Genomic DNA, 23,079 nt, shown 5'->3' with positions numbered 1-23,079 from the left:
AATAGTGAGTTATTGCAGGCCACCTGAGCTGCAGTAACTGCCTGGGTGCTTACGGTTAGCTCAGGGCAGCTCTGAAGTGTCTCAGCTTAACTTTTTTCTCCTACAGACTGTCACAGTCAGGACACAGACTAAGCAAAGCCACTTTCACTCACAGTTCCCGTGGGCTAAGAGCGTCTGCGGGGACCGTTGCCACAGCTCAGCTGCCATGCAGTGGCTTTGTTACACCATGGTAATTTGCTCATTAGTTTGAGTCCTGAGCCTCACTGGGTGAGCTTTAAAGTTGGATCTGCTTTGAGCTCTCAAGTTGCTTTGGTACGTTTTGAGCATATTAATCATAATTTTGATTCATAAGTCTTTTATGGATAGGTTACATAGTTTGTTATAGGAACATATCATAGAATCATAGAATGGTTCAGGTTAGAAGGGACCTAAAAGATCATCTAGTTCCAACCGCCCTGCTATGGGCAGGGACACCTCTCACTAGATCACATTGCTCAAAGCCCCATCCAGCCTGGCCTTGAACACTTCCAGGGAAAGGACACCCACAACTTCCCTGGACAGCCTGTTCCAGTGCCTCACCACCCTCACAGTAAAAAATTTCTTTCTAATATCTAATATAAATCTACCCTTTTTCAGTTTAAAACTATTACCTCTTGTCCTATCGTACACTCCCTGATGAAGAGTCCCTCCCCGTCTTTCTTGTGGGCCCCCTTTAGGTACTGGAAGGCCGCTATAAGGTCTCCCCGGAGCCTTTTCTAGGCTGAACAACCTCAACTCTCTCAGCCTGTCCTCATAGCATAGTCTTTTAAAATAAATGATTAGTTTTGTATTATGAAGCCTGAAAGTTAAGTGCAAAACATCTCTTGGGTGGAGTAACTGAGAGCAAAGTCATTTCCCTGTTCTGCTCCCATGGGGTGGCTGGTGCAAGGGGCTCACCTCTGCCATTTTCCATCTTCAGGGGGTACCCTTTATTCTTGCTTCCCTGCAAAGGTCTGCTGCCTGGAAGGCCAGCTCCTCTTTCGTGTGTAGCCACTTATTCAGAATCTGGCCTGCCAAAACATTGCAAGCCAAGTCTGTAGCTCTGGTTGGCGTGGCACAGCATGGATGTCCTCTTGGTGCTGGTGCAGAAGTGCTCTTGGCAGGGGTTTCAGATTCAGGATGTGTTGCTTCCGGCAGTAGTACATCACTCGTACAGCTGCAGAGGTGCTGAGTTCAGGAGATTGGCAATTGTTGCTGGGCAATGGGAAGAGGAGTGTTGACACAAATGGTGGGGCAGTCTGTACTGCTGGAGACATTAACCAAAAGCAGGAGAGTAAGCAAATTTGCCTAGGAGCTGGCTCTTCTACTTACCACTCAAGCAGAAAATCCTGTTGAAGTCAGAGTTCTTGCCTTACTGAAGACCACAGGAGAGGGCTCCCAGTTTCCTCTGTAAACTGGTTGAAATACAACATGTTAGTAATTTTACAAAGGATAGCCCACCCTTTTGCATTAACATATGTAAGACAAAGTGATTAAATAGCCATTTAGTGCAATAAGAATAATTTTGTTGTCCTAGACCATTGTCATAGTCTCCTACACTAGAAATAAATATTAAAGTGAAACTGAAGCATTTACTTAACAGAAAGAGGGTATTATTTTTGGACAATGTTCTGTGTCATTGACATCTTCTCTTAATTAGCTTTCATATTCCAAGAGATTTCTTTCAGAAAAATGTCATCATTTTAACAAAAGGGTGACCAAATGCTGACAGCTGGAGTTTGGCAATAACATTCTGTATCAAATATCAGTAAATGAATTCTAAAATAGCCGGACTGCTTTTTTGGTCCATGACTGGATGTGCGTAATTAGCTCCTTTTCAAGTGTTTTGCCCAGAAGAAATGTTAAGCCACCTGCGTGGGAATAAGTAAATAGCTTTTTTAAATCTTGGTGGGTCTTATTTAGCTCCCTTGGCGAGTTCAGTTTTGATCACTGACATCAGTCATATAGCCTTAAAGCCTGAAATCTCTCTTCTCACATATTGGGGACTGGCCATGAAAAGGAAGGTGGGAAACAGTACTGGAACAGTGGAGGGTTTTAATATGTGGGTTCTTGTCCTCTGAGAGTTGTACTTGACACTGACAAGCCTTAATTAAACTGAAAGAAACATCTGTGTCATCTTCTGTACTTTCCCTGAGACACCATTCTGTATTGAACTGATGCACCTAAGCATACCTGTGGCCTTGGGTAGCCTTGTCCACAAATAGTAAGTTTCCTACCAGGTTCCTACTAGATCCTGCCACCCTTTAAAGCGGTGTGAACTTTTTTACATACTTCAGTGAGAGAAAAGCTGTGATGCTCGTCTGTGAAAGGGCTTTGACCATAATTATAAGTCTTTTAAGTTTTCATGCTCTAGCTCCCGCTTCACCGCTGCAGGTGCTAGCACTGTTGGCAGAGTCGCCAGAAGTTTCCTGACCCACTCAGAGCAAGTCCAAATGCCCACATCGGGGTGAAAACGCTAGTGGCCCAGCAATGGTCACAACGTTGTGGTGGTCACACAGTGGTGGACTCGTGCTGTGGGGACAAGGGATGTACCAGTGCTGCAGTAGTCTTGTGAGACCATCAGACAAAAAACATCAAGAAGATCCTTAGCACTTACTTCTTAGTTGTGAGCCTGTCCCTGCTCAAAAGCTCCTTCCCTGATTTTGGCATGTCACTGTAGTATCCTTCAGTGGCTGGCTCAGCATTTCTTAGTTTCTTTGGTTTTGATTCTATTTTTAAGGACTTGGTTTGTATTAAATTAGCATTTCTAAGAAGCACCAGATGGATGACACTGGAAAATTAATTCATAATTTAGTTACCAAATGATTTGTGAGACGGTCGCAAAGTTACCCACTAGTATGCCTTGAGCAGGATGTGGCTGGGTGAGCAGTTCTCTTGTGGAGCTCCTTCTGGTCTTGATGTCTCTGTTGAAACCAACAACAGCACCAGTTGCATACGTCTGTGTGGCATGGTTAAGCACTGACTTTTCCATGAGGAAAGGAACTGGCTTAGCTTTATCTGCATTGAAAAGTTCATCTTGGATCTTGGTAATTATCCTGATAAAAGTTGCAGAGCAAAAATAAACTTGCCAACTCATTAGGCTACAGCTGGAAGTCCAGGGAGACATGCTGATGCTTTCAAGTACAAAATCAGCTGCTTCCCCTCCCTCCCTCCCTCTCCTGGAATTATAAGGAAAGAGGGTGGGGAGGATTGCTTTATACTCTGAAAGTGTTGCTATGTCTAGGAACTCTTTTTGGTCATTGTATCAGCCATCGAAATCATTGCAGCTCTTTTCACTAAAAAAGCTAAACGGATGATCTGAACTGGGACAATTAGTTGGAGAAAGCTGTAATTGGAGCCACACTTTCCTGTGGCAGCGCTCCTCCTGGCAGGGCCCGCATTTATATCCTGCTGTTTTGCTTTTGCTGCCCAGTCAGCCAGTTGGTTTTCTTTAGTCCTGAAAACTCAATTTAATGCCCAGGAGGAGGCCTGGTAGAAAAAGATCATCAATAGTCCTCTAGAGATCTGTGACCTTGCAGAGCTACTAGATCCTGGTCCACTGAAGCCAATGGGAATGCTGGTATTTGTTTGAGCAAAGCAGGATGGAGCTGTAAGCGTGGAAGAGATGATGGGAGAGAGAGCTTCTCTTGCATTGTCAATAAAAGGGATTAAAAATTACCATTATAAAAAAGACAAGTGTAATGTTGCAGTATTTCAGACTTAAGTTCTGTGAGGGAATATTTACTTCAATTATCTGAGTTACAATAATAGAGGGGAACAGACCCTTGGAATGTTTTAATTAGTATCAATATGTATACAAGATTCTTCTTTTTTACAGTACCTATTTTTAGCCTTGTTTGAACAGAGGAAGTTGCTTTATAAAGGAAGTTTCCTTAGAAATCCTCGAGCTTATTTTTGCCAGTTCTATAACCCCAACAATTTAAAACTCTTGCACAAAAAAAATGCAGACCACCTGCACTGGATACTTATGCCAGCCCCTTGGCTTCTGGATTAATTTTAATTTAGTGCCGTGCCCTCCTTGGGATTTCCTTGGGATCATGCATCCATTAACTTCAGGCAGAATAGCATATATTTATTTTAAAGTATTGCTTATTTTTCTCTTTATTTTCTCCCTATTTCTCTAGTTCTTTTTGTGATCTTTCTTCCCTATTCAACTACAAACGTTTTTGGTTTTTTTACACTGTCCTGTAGTTTTATCCTGTGTTTAGTTATTCCCTTCCTTTGCTTTTTTAGTGGCTCTGTTATCATTTCTGCTTTGTTCCTCCTTTATATTGCTCTGGTGATACGAAATGTGCTGCATTTCTGGTAGTAGCAAATGAAAAAAACAGAAATTTCATAAAGATCTTTGCGGGTAAAATCAGACAGTCCTATCTATACATCTCTCTGGTTTGTTTTTTTAAGAGAGAAACCTCAAATCCATGTTTATTTTTCCCCTCTGTCCTTTAACCCAGTCTGAAGAGAACCTTGACGCAGAAATTAATGGATAAAATTCCCTGGACCATCTTACTCGCGTAGTTTAGCTGTACAACTGAAATGATAGGAAGTTAAATAATAAACTAGTGAGTTGGATATAGGTAGTTCATCAAAAGACTAACAAAACATGCATGAGTGTGGGATGGTGGATGTGCATGAAGTACAAATATTGTAGAAGATGGAAATCAAGAGGAAAATCCGTTATATAACAAATACAGAAAAATCTGAGTTTGGCTGGGATTCACTGGATTTGAATGTTTAGGCTCCCCTTGGTTGGTTGGTCATTGGTAGGCAATATTGCCCCCCTGAAATACCTTTATCTATTATTCCACTGTATGCCTAATTAATGTTGAATTGCACTTTTTGTCACCAGACGGCGTTCAGTGAGTCCAGTCCCTAGAAGAGGCAAGATCAGAAACGGATTTTGGAGTAACCACTTGTACCAGAGGCATTTTGAAGTGCCCAGTAATGAGTCTGCTGAGGTGCCAATTGCCCCTGGAGCACTGACAGTACCCAGGAGGACACAGTGATCAAGGAGGAGAAGAGAGAATCCTATAAAAGCAGTGATCAGGAGGTTTATGAGGAGCTGATCACAGCAATCTCTTCTTTCTTTAACTGAAGCAAATTTCCACCCCCTGGGTTAGGGGGTAGTAGGGTCACACAGCCCCTGTGCCTGGTAGTTTCCCTGGGACAGGACTTCATATGCAGGATTGCAAGGGTGTTATGCTACACGAGGCCAATGTACAGGATGTTTTAGATGCTAAAGAGGATACTTGGAGGTCATTCGGAGATGGGTAAGATGATACAGAAGAACAAAAGTTGGGGTGTGCTGTGAAGAAAATAATTACAGAAAGGGTCAAGTGTTGTAAGAAAACATGGATACTAAGATGGCTTAGGTGCTGGTAAAAAGGCAAGAGAACAAGTCCTTTTTATGGAAACCTGGATCCTTTAGAAGATTGTGGAAGAGTATAGGAGACAGGGTTTCTGCCTCTGACAGTCAGATAATAAAGAACATTTTATCTTTGAGACAGTGAGTTGTTCATGCTTTGTGTATGGCTTTTGCTATTTTAGCCCTTTATCATTTTTCAGAATGCCTGCAGAGGCATAACAAGTCATTTGCTTTCTTTCTACATTTTTATTTTAAATTTTATAGATATTTTCATTTGTTCTGCCACACTTCTCTCAAACTGAACTCAGAAGCAAAATTGACTTTATGGCTTGTTAGACATATTTGACAATTGAGCTTTGAGTTATTGCAGTTGGCTGAAAAGCAGTAATGAGGAGCTGAACAGGATTTTGTTCCTCTTTAAAGTAATGTGGAAAGATTCTGTTAGTTGTCTGCTGTACTGTGAGGTATTTTGCTCCCAAGGATTTCGTACCTTCAATCTCTAAGAAAATAGCAACACAGCAAAAAGAGTTCTTAGCAGAGGAAATCTTCAGCCATTGTATGTATTGTATGTGGGTGACAGTCTACATTTTAAAAGTGCCTGGATCCAGGAAAGATAAGAGTTAATGGCCTTAGAGTTTTGGTGCTGAAGATGCCAGGTTTAGTCCCTGATAAATCTGTAGTGACTCTGATTTATGTATCATACAGAGTGAGTGTTTCTTTGAATACTAGAATTACATATATTTTTACACACTCCTTTATACCAAGGAGGAGAGATCACCAATATGTGCACTTTGACAGTCTTGTTAATCAGCATTTTATTGGAGTAACATTGGAGGGTGTCCAACACATGGAAAATTGACAAAACTTCTTGTTTGCCTTCATGCTAGAAAGGAATTCAGTTTTGTAATGATTAGGGTGGAGAGAGGCAGAGTATAATATCTCTCTCCCAGAGCTCACCAGCTGTATGCTATTTACTCAGGAGAGGTGTTGCTGAATTGGGAAGTAATGTATAGTCATTGCAATAATTTAAAATACACAAGAGTCTCCAGGTACAAAAAACCAATCAGATTGTAGTCATAAAGATTGCTTTTTTTGATAGTAGGGTGTATAAAATATAATATACAGCTATAGGGCTGGGATTGGGGAAGATAATAAAAGAAGAAACAATTTATAATAATCACTATAACTGAGGATGCTATTTTTTAGATCACGAGGGACTAGAAATATTTTTCAATATGGCTTCATTACCTACAATTTCAAATAGATGCTCACATCAAAAGGTAATGGTAGGCTTTTATTTCTGTCTTAAATCATCAGAGATCATCCTCCACTTTGCTCCCAAATTATAGTAATTCCAGCTCCGACTACAGTATTTTAATTTCAGTAGTGCTGTTTATGACTGCCTCTGTGGGCCTCTTTACACTGGATAGGTCATATTGACTCTTTGATGGTACATCATATTTGTCCACATTTACTAATACCCTCCTTTATTATGCTCTCTGTCAGTTTGCTTAGTCTAGAGGCCATAATATATACCTTCTCAGCTGTTATCAGTGAGAGTTTTGGCATATTTACCAAATGTGTCTTCCAGCTGTTTGTAAACCCTGTGAATTAAATACTGTACTAGCAGTAATACAGCCAAACCAAAATACAGTAATTTGAAGTAGAGTAAAAGTAACTCCTTCAGTATACTTGGAAGTATTTGACATCATAGCCTTACCGCTTACTGTGGTCTTACCAGTTACTCCAAGAAAAAGAAGGTAACGATAAACAGGAAAACACACAGAAAAAGAAGTAAAGTAAAATAAAATAAAAGTACAAGCTTTGTTTTCTTTCTCCAGGTCACGAGGAGAAGAATGGAGGATATCCTCCCTTTTTGCTGTGATAGATAGTATGTAGAAGAACTGTATTTGCAAAAGGTGGAGAGCTGGTGTGACTCACAGCAAAGAGGTCAGAGCTGGGCAGAACAAGTTAGCCGCTGACGTGAGATCAGACAATTGCAAGTACCGGGAGACAGGCAGGAAGCATATTGCAATTCTGAAACAGGATTTTGATATGAACGGGCTGCCTAAGAGCATGCAGTGAAGCCAAGGAATCCTGCTCCGTGATACATAAAAATACTAGTCTCTTATTACCAAATCTTACACAGGGTCACAAAACATTAATAAACTCAAGGATCTGATTGCAAAGCTTAGCTGCTATTTAGTACTTTATACATTCGAAGTGTGTTACAAATAATACAATTATTAAGCCAAGAATGTTTTAGTGAGGAATACAGATATGAGAGTGTCATTTTACAAGTGAAAATGATCATAGAGTGATTCTCTCTTCTGTGTAACTGGTCAGCCACATATAAAATCTGTGTTTCGTCCAGTTCACAGCAAAAAATAATTGCATAAAGGGGGATTAGTTACCTGTTGTTTTGTTGGGTTTTTTTGTTTGTTTTTTTTTTTTTAAAAAAGTAATAGAAACCCCTCAAATTTACCATCTTTATCAGGGCAAAACCTAGTGCTGTTCCCAAAATAGGTGGTCTGTCTTCGGTTCTTTGCCGATGAAAGAGCTTGTTATAGGCTTGGAAGAAGGAAAGATAAAGGATGATTCCTTTCAGCATCATGTGAAGGTGAGAAAGCTTGTAAGGGATCTTCTGTTGAAAGCTTGGATAGCATTTCACTTGGTGACATGTGTTCTGCTTTATTTTATCTCATTAAGGTAATTCATCATGTGCAATTCAGATGCCTTGGGGAAAATTCCTTTCTAGCGCACCTCCACTTGAATTTATGATGTTATATGACAGGTTAATCTTCCCCGTTTATTGTCTAATCTTTTTCAGTTGTATGCTCTACAAAGAACATTATCCTTATTTCATTCGTGATGACTTTTATCTGATGTTTTGATTTCTTGTGGTCAAATATAGATTAACATTCCTCTATTAATTGCTGTGACATTGCCGTGTGTTACTGACTCCTAAATTCTTTCAAGCTACAATTAAATATTGTTTTGCAACTTTACTGGTTCAAATACCTTCTTTTGGATGTCAGCATTATGTCCAGAGAAACCATTTTGCGCTATTTAGCAATCAGTGCTTTTACCTGTTCTTTGTGCTAAAATAGTTTTAGAAAGGCTGACGTACATATCATGCAGGGAGCTCATGTAGTTAAAAAATTTCTTCTATTGCTGTCATGCAGTTTTTCTGAGATGATTTTACAAAAGTTAGTGTAGTAGCTTTATAATTAATTTTAAGAAAGAATCATTAGATCATCTGCTTTGATCTCCTGTATATTGGAGAACATTATATCTGAACTTGGGTGCTTCTGTACTTTACGCAATCACGTGTGTGTTGCTGAAGCACATCTGAATGCATTGAGAGATGGGAATTCCAGCCCTTCTTGGCAGTTTGTTGCACTGGTCAGTTACTCTAATGGTAAAAATATATGCCTTGCTTCTCTTTTGAATTTGGTTAATTATAGCTTTCAGTCATTGGTTCTTGAAGAACTTCCTAATACTCAGGTTTGGTTTTGTATGCAAAAGGTACTTGTATGCTACATAATCAAGTCATCTCTCAGTCATCTTCTCAGTACGTTGCCAGATTACTCTTTCTTAGTGTCTAGGCAAAAAGGCTTTCCTCTATCCCTTCAATATTTTTTTGTTTGCTCTTCTTCAGTTTTCAGTATTCATTCTAAAAAGTGGAGATTGTAGCAGATTAAGGGCACTCATGCTCAGACTCCGTAATGAAGATACGGATATCTCTTACCTTCTTTTACTATCTGTCTCTCTCCACCATGGCAGTGGATAATAGAGAAGAGTGGTAGGCATTGACAGAGGAAGGACTTCTGAAATGCGTTTTCTTTTTTCCACCTCTTTCTTTCCACAGGAGGGAATAACTACTGTGGTGATACATTCTGTTGAGTGAACATATCTTCTAGCCATATGGGTTATTCCTCTTTCTCCTAGTGAGGTTAAAACATTAAAATGCTTATGTGTGATCAAGGCTGTAAGTTTTTATAGGTGATGACGGCAGAGCACATCTGTTGATTCAGCACACCCATGCCAAATGGCTGGCACCTTCATAAACTACTTGTTTTAGGAAATTGAGAGGATGTATCTGCTCTATGCTGCTGCATTTATTAAGCTTGCCAGTTATCCAACATTAGAGCCCCAGTGCGTGCAACACAAACACAATCTGAATCCAGCTTTATTGATGCCAAGTTAACAAAAATATTTTGAAAGTGTAATTATGCAGAACATCATAAGAGTCCTCATTTGAGAGAAATCAATCCCTGAAGGGTAGAAATGCCTTGCAGTCTGCTACCCATTTTGACCATCAATTAAGTCACTGAGAAAGCTATTGGTAAATAGTGAAGATACGCTTGTATATGCTTGACATGTCTGGTGTAAGTGGTTTTAGCAGATGAATAACGTGGAATTGATTCCCCACCATGTCCATTTCAGCTTCTTTGAACTTTCAGTGTTGCTAACTGAATGACCTATTGCTTTGATCTAAAATTAGTGTGTGTAGCTGCATTTTTAAAGTGCTTCCAAGTATATCCACTTTTGCACCCCTGCTGCTTGCTTTCATTATACAACAAGGATGATTGTTTCTCCCTGTAGCAAAGAAGTTACTGTGTTTTAAATTATTTTCCTGTACATTGATCCAGAGGGAGAATGCCAGCAGTTTGTTAGGGTTTTAGGAGTACAAGTTTCCCTGACTTTTCCAATTGTATTCATACACCTAAGAGTCCCACTAAGCAGATGAGAGACCAGAATTTAATCTTTGTAGTTCTTGTTTATTAGGATGTATTTCACAGTGGTGCGTGGGAAAACCCAGGGGACACACACAAATTCTTGCAAAAAAATGATTTGGCTCGCTAAGGAAGCCTGTGTGAGATACTGCTTTCAGCAACATCAAAATGTAACTGCACATACCAGACTTCTTCATTCATGCTGCCAAAGGAATAATAGGATTACCCTGCTTTGTTTTGCTTTTTCACCCTGGCATTAAATGAACTGAAACTTGATGTGTGAGTCTCTGGAAAATAAGGTCAGTTGAAAAAGAATTCATTGTCCTTTTATTCTTATTCTTCTTAGGTGTTCACAGACAAGTTCAGGTTTATCCAGAGAACCATGGCAGAAGGTGGATTTGATCCTTGTGAATGCATTTGCTCACATGAACATGCAATGAGAAGACTGATTAATCTGGTAAGGATAACAAGAAGATATTTGGAAGGGTGGTTATTCAGACATTACTTCAGCTCATGCAGATTTGCAGTTACTGATGCTTTTGGTTCTGCTTATTCAGTTGCCTCTACAGTTAGAATCTGTGTATCTGACTTTCTGATGAGCTCTTGAATAGTTAATACAAATGATAGCTTTCTGTTTGTTTCCTGGGCTGCATTTTGACAGCATTGACAGTGTTTTTATTGAAGTGTTTCTTTGTAACCCTTTTTAAGTCTGCATAAACCCAAAGAAACTACGCTGCAAACTCTTTGATTTCAAAGTGAAACCACCCATAGGAAGCTCCACGTGCTCATATGGCAAGATAACATTGTCTAAATTTTTTAAAACTAACCTTTAAAAAACTCTGAAGTTGAGAACCCAGAGATTTTGAGTTCTGAGTTCTGTTTCTTGCTATGTCATTGATATGGTTGAGCACCTTCAAGCAAGTTATTTTACATTGCTGTAACTGTGACCTGTAAAATAGCAATGATTCTTTGCTTCTGTATGGAACTTTGTTCACTGTCCGTTGAAGAAAAAGCTACAAAGTGCTTTTTCCTTCTAACTAAAAGTATATATTTTTTAAAATTAACACTAACAGTTATGAACTGTGAGCAATTAGGTGAACTTGACTACAACTCTAATTCGGTTAAAATGTTTTTTAAGATCACATTGTACATCAGCTTCATTTGATGTACTTCCCCTTGTTGATTTTCATAGATTTTTTTTATCCCATTTTCTTTCTTGGGGCCTAAATTAATGTCCTTTTAAGTTACTGAGTACATCAACTGCTCAAGGCAGTATGTGTGAAGAGCATCCTCTCTAGGATCAGGCCCTTCTTCAAGAGGTTTCTTGTCAGTATTTTTGGAAGATTATCAGGAAAATATGGCATCCACTAGCCTATGATAAGAGTAGGGCTAATGTGTCCCCAGATAATGTATGTCTGGGAATAAGGAATCAATTTGTGTGCTTGCCCTTAAAATAAAACCACTTCCACATGCATACATCCACAAAATAACAAACTTGTGTTAAACTGTGCTTTGCAAGAACTATATATAGGTTGTTCTTGCAAATGTGTGGGTTGCACTAATGTAGCCCTGCTTCACCCTGAGCATGAAATACTGAATATTCACACTTTCTTGGCCTTGGAATGCATTGTTACACTCTCATCTGAAATGCCAGGGAAGAACCTAAAGCCATGCAGATGCTGTACCTGTGTGTGCTCTCTGGGAGCTTGGGTGACCCCATTTTCCAGAACGACTCTGCTCAGAGTAAGCAGAGATTACCACGCATGTCCGTAACACAGCACTGCAGAACCTGTGCGGTCGTGTTCTCACGTTGTGCCCCTGGGCCTATGCACACAGAATGCCTCCTCAAAAACACACAGGCCACACTGAGCCAAAACACCCCAGACCAGGCTTTCTCAGTGGTAGGGCTACATCCGTGGCTGTGGCAGAAGACAAAATGATCCCCCACAAGCACAAGAGGAAATGATGAGCACTTGTCATTTCACAGACCATGAGACCCTTGGGCTAAGCATCAAAGCTGGAGTTGCCAAACAGCCCAGATCAGTGTAGTGGCCAGCTGCACCAAAGTCCAAAATGACACCAGACAAATAGAGCATGTCTGCTTAGCCAGTTCCATGTGGTTTATGGGCCTGACATAATGTCCCTTTGGTAGTTCCCAAGCATGGTGCAGCCCATGCTCTCTTGAGTCTCACAAGTCACTAGAGGTTGACTCACTTTCTTGTTGCTGAACAGGCAACAGGCTTGTTTGGGGGATGGAGGTGCAAGAAGTGAAAGGGCTGTGTGCTCATTTGCTGGTGTTTTCAGAATTGTTCAGGGTGGAAGGGATTTCAGGAGGTCATCTAGGCTGACCTCCTGCTCAAAGCAGGGTCAACAGTGAATTTGGACCAGGTCGTTCAGGGTTTTTATTCCAGCTGAGTCTTGAAAACCTTCAAGGATAACACTTCTGCAGCCTCTTGGAGCAACCTGCTCCGATGTTTGACAGTCCTTGTGGTAGAGAATTTTTTCCACCCACTGTTTTAGTTGAATGTATTGTACCCTCTGCCGTACAGCGCTGTGAAGAGCCTGTCTCTGTCCTCTCAGTAACCTCCTTGTAAGTACTGGGGGGCTGCCGTTAGATCCACACAAAACCATCTCTTCTTTGGGCTGAACAAGCCCAGCTCCCTCAGCCTCTCACTTACAAGGTCACCACAGCCCCTGGTGACCCTCTACTGAATTAACTTCAATCTGTAAATATGTCTTGTGGAGGGGAGATGGAGACTGGATGCAGCATTCCAGATACAGGTTTAAAGTGCTGAATACAGGGGTGTGTAATCGCATCCTTCAGTCTACTTATGTTTAAAGGTCAATGCTGTTGGCACAGGGGCGTAGAAAATTGAGGCTTCTGTGGAGAACAGTTGTCTGTTCTGTGGAGCCTTTACGTCAGGGCCCAGCCATCCCAGCTCCTTCTTCCCAGTTAGAGGCACAATTTCAAAATATTGTGAGCTCTCCCCGCTCCCCCCATATGGATGCTCATACCTATGTTCTGTCCCAAGAAGGATTTTCCTCTTGTCCTTAACATGAAATTTGTGCCATATCCCACAGTTGTGTTGATTCTGGACCTTGAGGCTTTCGTACACATGCTACAGTGGTGACAAAGGAATCCCCAAGAACAGGCTTCAGGAAGTTGGGAGGGAGAAAGGAGGATGCGTATTGGCTACTCTGTCCTCTGAGGCTTGTCAGATGCAAATCTGAACCGGTATGGTTCAGACTTTTGACCCTCATTCAGCATTTTTTGTCTTTTCATTTTTTGCTAGAAGATACCGTCAGGCAATGGTACCAGTCAGACGGTTATCTTTGTGTTGTGGCTGGAGGATTCTAGGTATGAACGATGTAGGTGAGTTGTGTCCAAAGTCAGAAGAAGTGCCACAAAGGTTTATGAGATTTTGTTCCTGGGATGCTCCATGCAGTGTAAGGTGAGTCCAAATAGATCTTCTGGAGGCACGCTAGTTCCTGCGTTGTGAGTGTAAACAGAGCACATCATAGGTGCACCCTCTTGGGCAGTCACCAAGGCCAATCTAACAGTGTTCCTCTGTAGCTGCAGGAATGTACTTTATTGCTCAGTGTCCAGCTTCCAAAAAGACCATACCAATTAGCACTGGAAACTGTGAGGAGTAAGAGGAAATGTCAGATTTCATCTATCCTAAAAAGCAAACCAGATGCTCCTAAATATTTATAAGAGCAAATCACTAGCTGGGATAATTCAGTGGAATCTAGAAAGGAAAAGTCTCAGAAGCCTTAGTCAGCAGCCAGACTATCCTCAAGTAACCTGTTACATGATTATAGCAGGAGACTTGCTAAACCTTCATTATTGCATCTGTAACTTTTATGCTTCAATAAGAGTTTGCTTTCTGAGATGCCCTTTTGTCACTCAATCTTACACAACATAAGCAAATGGGAATTTTACTATTTGTTTTAAAAGGAACCCTTGGGCATTGGTTCTCAAAGCTGCGGAACCCCACAAGTGTCAGTGCCCACTACGTCTAAAAGCTGGATCCTCAAAACCTTCACTCCAAAACCATTGCGATACAAGTAAGCTAGGCAATCTGTAGTTGTTCAGCCTGGGGCTGTGAAAAATATCCAAACATGCTGTATACCCAGAATACCCATGTTCCCTATGCCTACTTAATTGTTCATTCTTTTTAACCTAGATAGGTATAGAACACATCCAGAGCACATTTGAATGCTGTTACAGCTGGGAGTACTTGTCAGGATTTGGGAGCAAATTGTATAACAAGGTGGTTGTAATTCTCTCCAGATCAAGCACTGTAAATCCAGAAGTTCGGAGTTAAGATCAAATTTAACAGAATAACAATGTAATTATAAGAGATGCCCAAGTGTGGAAATGCACTTTCTGGATTCTTCAGTCCAGTAATGACATTGTGCAAAGAATCCTGTGATCGATGTAGACTATAATAACTTGCATTTGGGTTAAAGTAAACTAATTTTTACAGACTAACTTGTTTATACCTGCATAGAACAATACTGATAAGAATTAAGGCTTCTGCTAATGAAGAAGGCATGATGTATTCAATTATGACTATTACATGTAGAGTTAAAAATACATATTCAAATGCACAGAATTTCTGTTAGAGTTAACTGTATGGGAAATTTGAATGATGCTGCTATGCCAAGGTCAGAGGGAGGTCAAAAAGTCTTGATTCTACAACCTGAAGTTCTCGTTTTAATTCCCGAAGTGTTACTTTTAAATTTCTAATTTAATTGGTGTATTTACTTTGAAATTCTTAGAAAATGTATTTGGTATTCAAAGTCCAATTTGTGGATGAATACATTGTATTTTTTATATATAGCCTATAGTTTAAATCTCTACTTGAAATGCAGACTTCAGTTCATCTTGTCATTACAATTAATGCTTATGTAATGAAAAAAAAAGCTATTGTCATTTAAACTCTTCTTCCTTTCTGCTATTAGCAACACCACAGAAAATTACAAACAAGCTCTTTGTTTTTAAAAAGCTTAACTCTTACTAAGCTACGTGGCTTGATTATTTTTCTGTTCTTCATTTTGCTTGGCTAAGCAGGGGTTTATTTTGTTGAGGTTTTTTTCTTCTTAATTCATGATACCATGAAGATTTTATAGACAGTGGACTGTACATCTTTAATGCATATGATATTTTTAGAAGATTTTTTGCTGCTTATTAGGTTAACTGGGAGATAATGTTCATACCCACAGTTCTTATATATACATACTTCAATGGCATTGAATTCTCTTACGCTGAATGTTGTATCATTTTCATGAAGTAGATTTTTCAGGGTTCTCCTTGGTGTCAAAACAAGAAAATTTCACACATGGTAAACTTCTGTAGTATGGCCACTGTAGATAATAAGCAAATATTATGAATTCCAAATATTCCTAGGAGAGAATAGAAATCTAGAGTCTTTGTCTGTGACTTCATAAATATCATTTCCAGTATGTAATACCCATGGCAACATCTGTTATCCTTTGGTGGTGTTGTGTAACAATTTGACTATTGTACATTGGGCTCACTATTTACTCTGTGGATATAGCAGATGATTGGGAACTTTCATAGGAGGAAGTAAGCATAGAAGAAAAACATCACAAGACTTTCCATCCTCTGCAGATATGCAAGAGTTGTCTAAAGACAATGACAGGTCTGTTAGCTTGTATGACTTTATCTCCTGCTCAGTCTACTCCATCTGCAAAACTTATTTTGACAAGAAGAGCTAAAGTTCAAGAATGAAGAACAACAAACAACATCAAGTACTTTAATGGGGGGACTCTGTCAGACAAGGGGACAGTTGTTTGAAAGAGTCATGGTGAAGGACGTTCTGTGGTATCCAGAGGAAATGGTTCCTGTCTTAGTTGTGGCAGAAGATAGCAAATCTCTGGATAAGAATGATGTTATATTTAAACCCTTTTATTTCCTTTTTTTCCCAATTCTTTTGTAAAATAAAAATCTGATTGCACTACGTTATTCCTCCAGACTTCGATGCTCTCTGAGTAAGCATGGCTGATTCATGGAGTATCTTAGCCCAAGGCTCAGTTCAAGTCTGAAAACTAGACTGAAAACAGAGTGTACGTGTTCGCAGGGGATAATTACACGTAGAGCATCTTCCATGAAGCCTGAGACCTGTGTATGACTACCATGAGGCGCCAGAAATGTCAAAGCAAGCCAGTAACACACGTTAACTTTGTATGATGTAAACATCCTTTTTTTTTCCCCTTCTGATACAGTGTTATTTGCTTTATAGAAAGTGTGACTTCAGAATTCTCTCATACTAATTTCTATGAAAACAAACAATATGTTCTTTAACCCAAAACACTTCTAATTCTGTAATACATGAGGATCCATTTTGATGAACTGCCAGCAGCTGTACTGTAGAGATTTGATGGCCTTACAGATCTCTGTGGGAATTTCAACCTTGTGTTTTGTTCTTCTGTACCTAATTGCAAAGTAATGGCCCATGTCTAGTTATGTTGCTATACCAGAAGGCTTGAATGTCTCGAAAACTCTGGGGATACATAGCAAATGGTTTTTTATTTTAATCTCTCTTGTATTTTGAGGTGTCACTAGATTTTTATAGAAGTTGCAAATTCTTGATCTATTTCAACACAGTTTATTCCAACGCTCTTTTGTCAACCAAGTTTCCAAATAATTCTCTTGGCCAGGTCATTTTAGAGTCTTACTGGCATAGTCTGAAATAGTATCCAACATAGCCTTGGCTGGGGGAGACCTTGTGCAAACAGCACAGAATAAACACAGATGACTAAAATAGATCGGCGTTGTGTGCTGCAAATGGTTGAAAACCTCTCAAGATGTCAGCACAGCTAAGCCCAACCTAAATAGTCCCTCAGGCAACCAGCAAAAGTGAGTAACCCTACTGACGTGGCCTTCTACTGAAAGCACAGCAGAACTATACTGAATACGTGTGTGATAATTTCAAGTGACCTTCTAAATATGGAGGTTGCACTGGAGACTTCTTACACATGTTCTGTGGCGTTTGCTTTCTAATTATTTTTTTTAAATAGCAGTTGCTACCGCTTTTAGTCTATAACCCTTCTTAGCCAACCACCCCAAGAGCAGGAAATTGCATTTTGCTCTTACTTGTGCCTTTTTTTTCCAGACCTGCACCCTCAGTTCCCAATTTGTTGGTGTTCAAGCTGGTTCAAAAAGGACCTTTCCCAACAGCTGAACATTAGATTGCTCATTAGGACAGAGAAGCTACCATCCTTCTGAGATACGGGGGAAAAGACTTGATGAACCTCCTGAGGCACTGAGCCGAAAGAATATAACTCAGGGTTGGAGTGGCAGGGTGTGAGGCTGTTCCTGAGCACTCTTGCTCCACTGACTTCCATTTCCCCTGCTTCTGGGGGGGGTGAGCTCAAGGTGCTGGTGTTCCACACGTTAAGGCCCCAAACCTGTATCACAGAATTCATGCATTGCTAGTGGTCTTTAACCTAGCAACTAGTTCTAGACCAAGCAGTCAGTATAAATGGAGACTATTTTCTAGACAGGTAAGTGGATGTTCAAAAAAATAGAAAAAAAAGCCATGAAAAATGGTGTCCGTTCGGGTCTATGTCCCATGGAGACCATTTTTTCATATAAGGGATTAAGTATCAGGACTTTACTGAAAGTTGAAGGTGCCTGTCATTTTTTGCATTTCCCATTCCTGAGCTTTGTAGTATGATGGAAGCTGCTGCTTCTTAACCAGTATGTACATATTTTAAAAAAATTATAAAAAAACCCTCAGTCAAGACTCATGACTACCTTAAAGCGTGCATAGTGTGACAGAATTGCAAGCAGTGTAGAAAATTGTACATTGAAAATTCTGTCAGCTTGATATTCCAGAAGTAATTAATAGCTATAACCTGTATTATGAATGGCTGAACTGTGATGATCAGAGCTGGGTTGTAGCTGTCTCATTTGAGGAAAAAGGAGAAAATTGTGCTTTTTCTCTCAGGCCGCATGTGGATGTAATCAACACTTAGAGCAAACTGTACTTATCTCTTGGAACTCGTAGTTCTAAGCCTTTTCCTCAAGGCTGTCTATGTGGGAGTACCCTTTTCATTTGCTAATATGCATCATTTTGCAGAAGATACTCAAGTGTTTGGTCAAAATGCCCACGTGTATTCTGCTTTTGTATTTTAGATATAAGTTTGCTAATGGCCTCTTGGGAAATCTGTGTATGTTGTTCATGAACGTGTTCAGATGCCTCTGTAGTAATACTGGGTAATACTCTATATCTCATCCATTTGTTGTCTAGTATTTCATGTAGTCAGAGGTGCTGTGAGCTCCTTGTAATGATCCTGACTGTCACACTGCTTCGTCTTCTTTTCCTTGATTCTCCCTGTTCTGCTAATTCATTCTGCTTTGCATTCACAAAAGTAGGATGCCAGTAATATCCCAGGTCCTCAAGGCCAGCAAAATTATAAAATGAGATACCAATAGAAGTCATGCAATTGTAGGAAAGTGAGGGAAGTGTGGAAAAGGGGGATCTATGTGACACCAAGGTGAAACAGCAATCGCAGGAGAAATGAGAAAATAACGGGAAGAGTGAGTTCGTACCCAAATCAGGGCTGCTGTTTGCAATGGTGATCCCTCTGACTTGTTTATCCACTGCATCTCCCTCCATAAAATTTCGTATCTTTCAATATGAGAGTTAATGTTCTCCCTCTGTCATAACTGGCTGATGATTCTGGGTCTTAAGGGTGGCTTTGTAATCTTGTAATACTATTCTGAAAGGTACCGACCATCCTTCTCTCTCATTTGCCATGGGAGAGAAAATTACTTGTCACCTCACAGGACCAAATCCCATATTTTTATTGCAGGCTGGTGTTCTGTCCTTGTATGAACAATCATTTATTTTATTTTAATTCTGCATATGCTCATAGAAAATGCAGGAGTGGGAAGGCAATGTTCCCTTTTTCCTAGTTTGTTCATCTAAGAGAAGCTAATGTAGTTTAAGAGACAATATAATTCCATCAGTTTGCCCTTCTTTTCCCCTTATTTTTCTCTTATTTCTCTTGGCCAGCTTGTAGCAGAATAATGCATGTAGGTGTCATTTTTTGCATCTTTAAATCTGAACTCTATGGATAATGCTACAAGTCAATTTGCAACCTGGCTGGTATTCAGGACTGGCCTATCCTACCACAACAGTTTAATTATTGTGTTGTTTACTAAATCGTTTATATACTTTGGACAGAACAGACGTGTCTGCCAACAAAGCTTAAACAGTTATTTCATTATCCAGAAGCATGAGAACACAATCGGGAGTATGCCATGGTGTTGTCATCTTCTGGCATCATTGGAGAGAAAAAGCAGAGCTTACAACTGGTCTAAATTGCAAAAAAGTATTTTCACAAGGGATGATATTTTGCCCTTGTTATCGCATAAAATTTACTATCAACAGTCTTTACGACTCCGTTTTAAATTTACTTTTATTTGTGGGATAAATGACCATATCACGTTAGTTATTTGTCCTTGCTTTCCTACTTATCTATCCTTTTCTTTTCATTGCCACCATTATCTGTTTTTGCTCTCTTACCTTTGTACCTAATTTATCTGTTTCTTTCATACATCTCTCTGGGCTTTCTTCCATCACAATTTTTTGTATGGAGGTCTTTTCCTGACCTGGCTCATGAACTTGCTAATTTTTCATTCATGTCTTTTCTGAGGACTTATTTCTGCTTTGAGCTGTCTCAAAAGTTACTCTAAAGGACAATTCTTTTAATTATCCTTGCATAAATAATTTACTTTAATCTCATCTGCCATTCACACTAGACTTCATTGATTATTGTACCTTGTTCCTGGCACTAGTCCTGTTCTTCTTGTTTTGTTACCTTGTTACTACCAGAGTTGAAAGTGCTTTTGGACAGGGATTATGCCATCATTTTGTCTGAAAAATGATGAAGTGGTGAGCTGCCGATCATTGCTATCTTCCTGATATTAGTATGCTTGGGGGGGGTTGGTTTTTTTTAACTCTGAAATACACTTAAAAAGAAAAAGTGTTCATACTGAGTAGGAACTCTTAATCTTTTTTTCAGGCAAGATGCTATTGACTTTGATTTTAAAAAAAAAATAAATTTGTCTGAGCAGAGATTGCAGGACCAGTCACAGGGTTTGTGAGACTGTTGAACTCTGAGGTAGCAAATTCTGAAAACTCATCTAAAGAGTTTCAGAAAACTCCTCTGAAGAGGAAGCAAGGGAATTGACACAAGAAGGAGTTACTGTGAAGGTAGGCAGAAGTCTGGCTTTCCTTCTCCACAGTAGCTATCTGTCATGAGCAGTAAATGCAAAGTAGCCTCACTTCTTTCATGGGAAGACTGAAATGATCCCAGTGGCTGAGGTCACTGTATTGGAAAAAAACAAGTTCTCTGTTTAGTTAGATGAAGCTGTTTCACTGGGCTTACTATTTCACTTGGACTTCAGTGATTTTGTGGAGCAGCCAACATGCAGTGAAAGTTCACACCCTGCTTTCACCACACAGTGGCATGTTTGTGTGCCCATAGTAGGTTTGCACATAAAAAAATAGAGACTTTACTTAATATAGTGACTTCACAAAAAAGCTTCCAGGGCCCGATAGCAGTGTCCCTTTACTGTGACTGTTCATGTTTTGTTCACAGCTGGGGACTGTGAAAAGGGGTGGCTCTCATTGCTCAAAACTGTGCAGACTTCTCTCAGAACATGGCACCCATTATAAGAGTAGCAGCGGGACATAGTCCGGTTTCAGGGTAGATGCTGCTGATCCACAAGATGGCATGTTAAAACTGTACTTTATATGTAGTGTGAAAGGAGCAGGATCTAAAAGCTGTTGTGTTAGTGTGAACTGGGGCTAAAAGCTGTGTCTTTTGTAAAAAAAACCAAAACCAAAACAAACAAAAAAAACTAAAGGAAGAGCTATTTCAAATTTGAACTGGGAGCCATTTTAAATGTCTCTTTTTATTTTTGCAATCCTAAATTTCAGTGTCATGGGGAAAGAGTGAGGAAAAGCCTTTTTCCCTCTTACCAGCACAAGTAACTCAATTTCTTCTTATCTCAGCATCATGTTGGGTTTACATTCAAAATATGTCAGTGAGTGGACACTGATTTGCTGTAATTCAGCCATGATGCCTCCCAGTTTCAAGAATTTATGAGGGACTTCATAGAAACCAAATACTCATATTGACCAAGAGTTCTTGTGGTGTGGGGATTATGAATTTAAATTATTTTAACTTAAGCTATACAAGTTTTTAAATATACTTGGAGTGATTTAAGGTTCAGAGTTGTATTTTAGATAATCTGCATTTGTAATTAGTATTTTTACTTGTATTGCCTGCAAGTTTGCGCTGCATTAAAACTGAAAATTTTTGAGCCTTTTTAGCTCCTTTTTAGCTTTCATGCTGTTTACAATTTGTGTTTACTTCATTTTGGACAATAAAAGATAAATTAGTTCATTTTTTGGCTCACATGCACTAAGTCATTTATTGTATTTGGATGACAAACTGCACACAGAATGTTAAAATTCAGCTATAATCCTCTTCATTTAAATTGGAAGAAAATAATAATTTCTATAAATATTTAGTTTTGTAACATTTTTCACTCTATCCTTTTGTTGAATAAGCCCTGATGTTTCACTCACCTAATTTCAGTGTTCTTTTTAAGGCCCTGTTCCAGAATATACTGAAAAACATGGAAAAGCTGTTGCTGACTTTAGCAGGTATCAGATCAGGCAGCCAGCTGTTAATCTTCCACTAAATTCACATTTTTGACAACACAAGGATCTCTGAATACGAATAAAACCAAAACCACCATTAATAATATTGCCTTTAAGTATGTACAAGTTAATGTACTATAATAATTACTTCTCTATTCAGATTTTTTCTCATAAACTTTGTACTATTCCCACTCTGAAAGACATTGAGTGTATTTGAGAACTCTTTTTGAGGGTTTTGTTGAGAAGAGGGAAGGTCTGGTTCAACTTCTTACTGTTATTCCACAAACTTTTATCCAAACTCCCTCTCCAAAATCTGAATAAAAAGGACTGTTTATTTCCACTCCCTGATAATTGCTTTTTTTTCAATTACCTGCTGATTGAAATGTCTCACATTCAATTTTTTTTTCAACAGTTGCTATGTCCCTTAAGGGTGTAGTTATCAAGAGAGAGCTAATTGGTAGAAGGAACATTCTTGTTTCAGCGAAAGACACCACCTTTCCCAGCGATTCAACTTGCGTAAGCATTTCATACACGTGCCAGAATCGCTTCTCGTCTTTTGACTAATTGAGTGACCACAGGGGATCAGATTTGCATTGGATTACAGAGTTAGGAGAGAATTGAGAAAAACCTAGTTTTACTGCTGCTCGTTTTCCGTCATCTGCCGTGTTTCATCCCAAGAGAACAATAGGCAGCCCATCACTGAGCTGTTAAAAACGGATTTGTTACCTGGCTCCCCGGCTTACAGAGCCCTCCTAGAGCTTCTGCTTGTGGGTTACTGAGATTTTGCCCGTGCTTGTAGTCAGGAGGGGAACTGAGCATGAGAAGATATTTGAGTGTGTTTTTCATCATGTGATCGATGGCTTCTTAAAACCTATGTGAGTCTATGGGTGGTTCTATTCTGCCCAAATCTTCTCCAGCGCAAGTAGTATTTATAAGGAAATTTTGTATTACCTGAAATGGTTGAGAAATATTTCTAAGAAATATTTGTATTGCTGGATACAAATGCAGCAGAGACACTGAAGTGTATTTTTTTTAGGTGGATCTTTAAATCTGCATGCTAGTATGATTATGTATTGTTTTCAGTTTAAAGGAATTTCATACAAATTATTTTTTAAAACGCTGATTTTTCATACTTTTCTCTTGTAACTGTTTCACAACAGATTTTGAGGTTTCTAAACCTACCTTGTACAGTTAGTTTCTAAATCCCTAGGAAAAAAATGGAATATTT

General features: G+C 39.4%; 1 protein-coding gene across 1 annotated transcript in view; it reads left to right on the top strand.

Moving 5' to 3' along the window:
- The window catches only part of SMIM14 (small integral membrane protein 14), a 42,610-nt gene that overhangs the window by 5,370 nt on the left and 14,161 nt on the right, over positions 1–23,079 (top strand). Inside the window, exon 2 of the mRNA XM_074587844.1 lies at positions 10,487–10,597. Coding sequence (XP_074443945.1) covers positions 10,523–10,597 — 75 coding nt within the window. The 5' untranslated portion in view covers positions 10,487–10,522. The remainder of the gene's footprint in view (positions 1–10,486; positions 10,598–23,079) is intronic.

This window comes from Larus michahellis, chromosome 5 (genome assembly GCF_964199755.1).
Source record: "Larus michahellis chromosome 5, bLarMic1.1, whole genome shotgun sequence".
Classification (NCBI taxonomy): domain Eukaryota; kingdom Metazoa; phylum Chordata; class Aves; order Charadriiformes; family Laridae; genus Larus; species Larus michahellis.
This window is presented reverse-complemented; position numbering and strand designations above follow the sequence as displayed.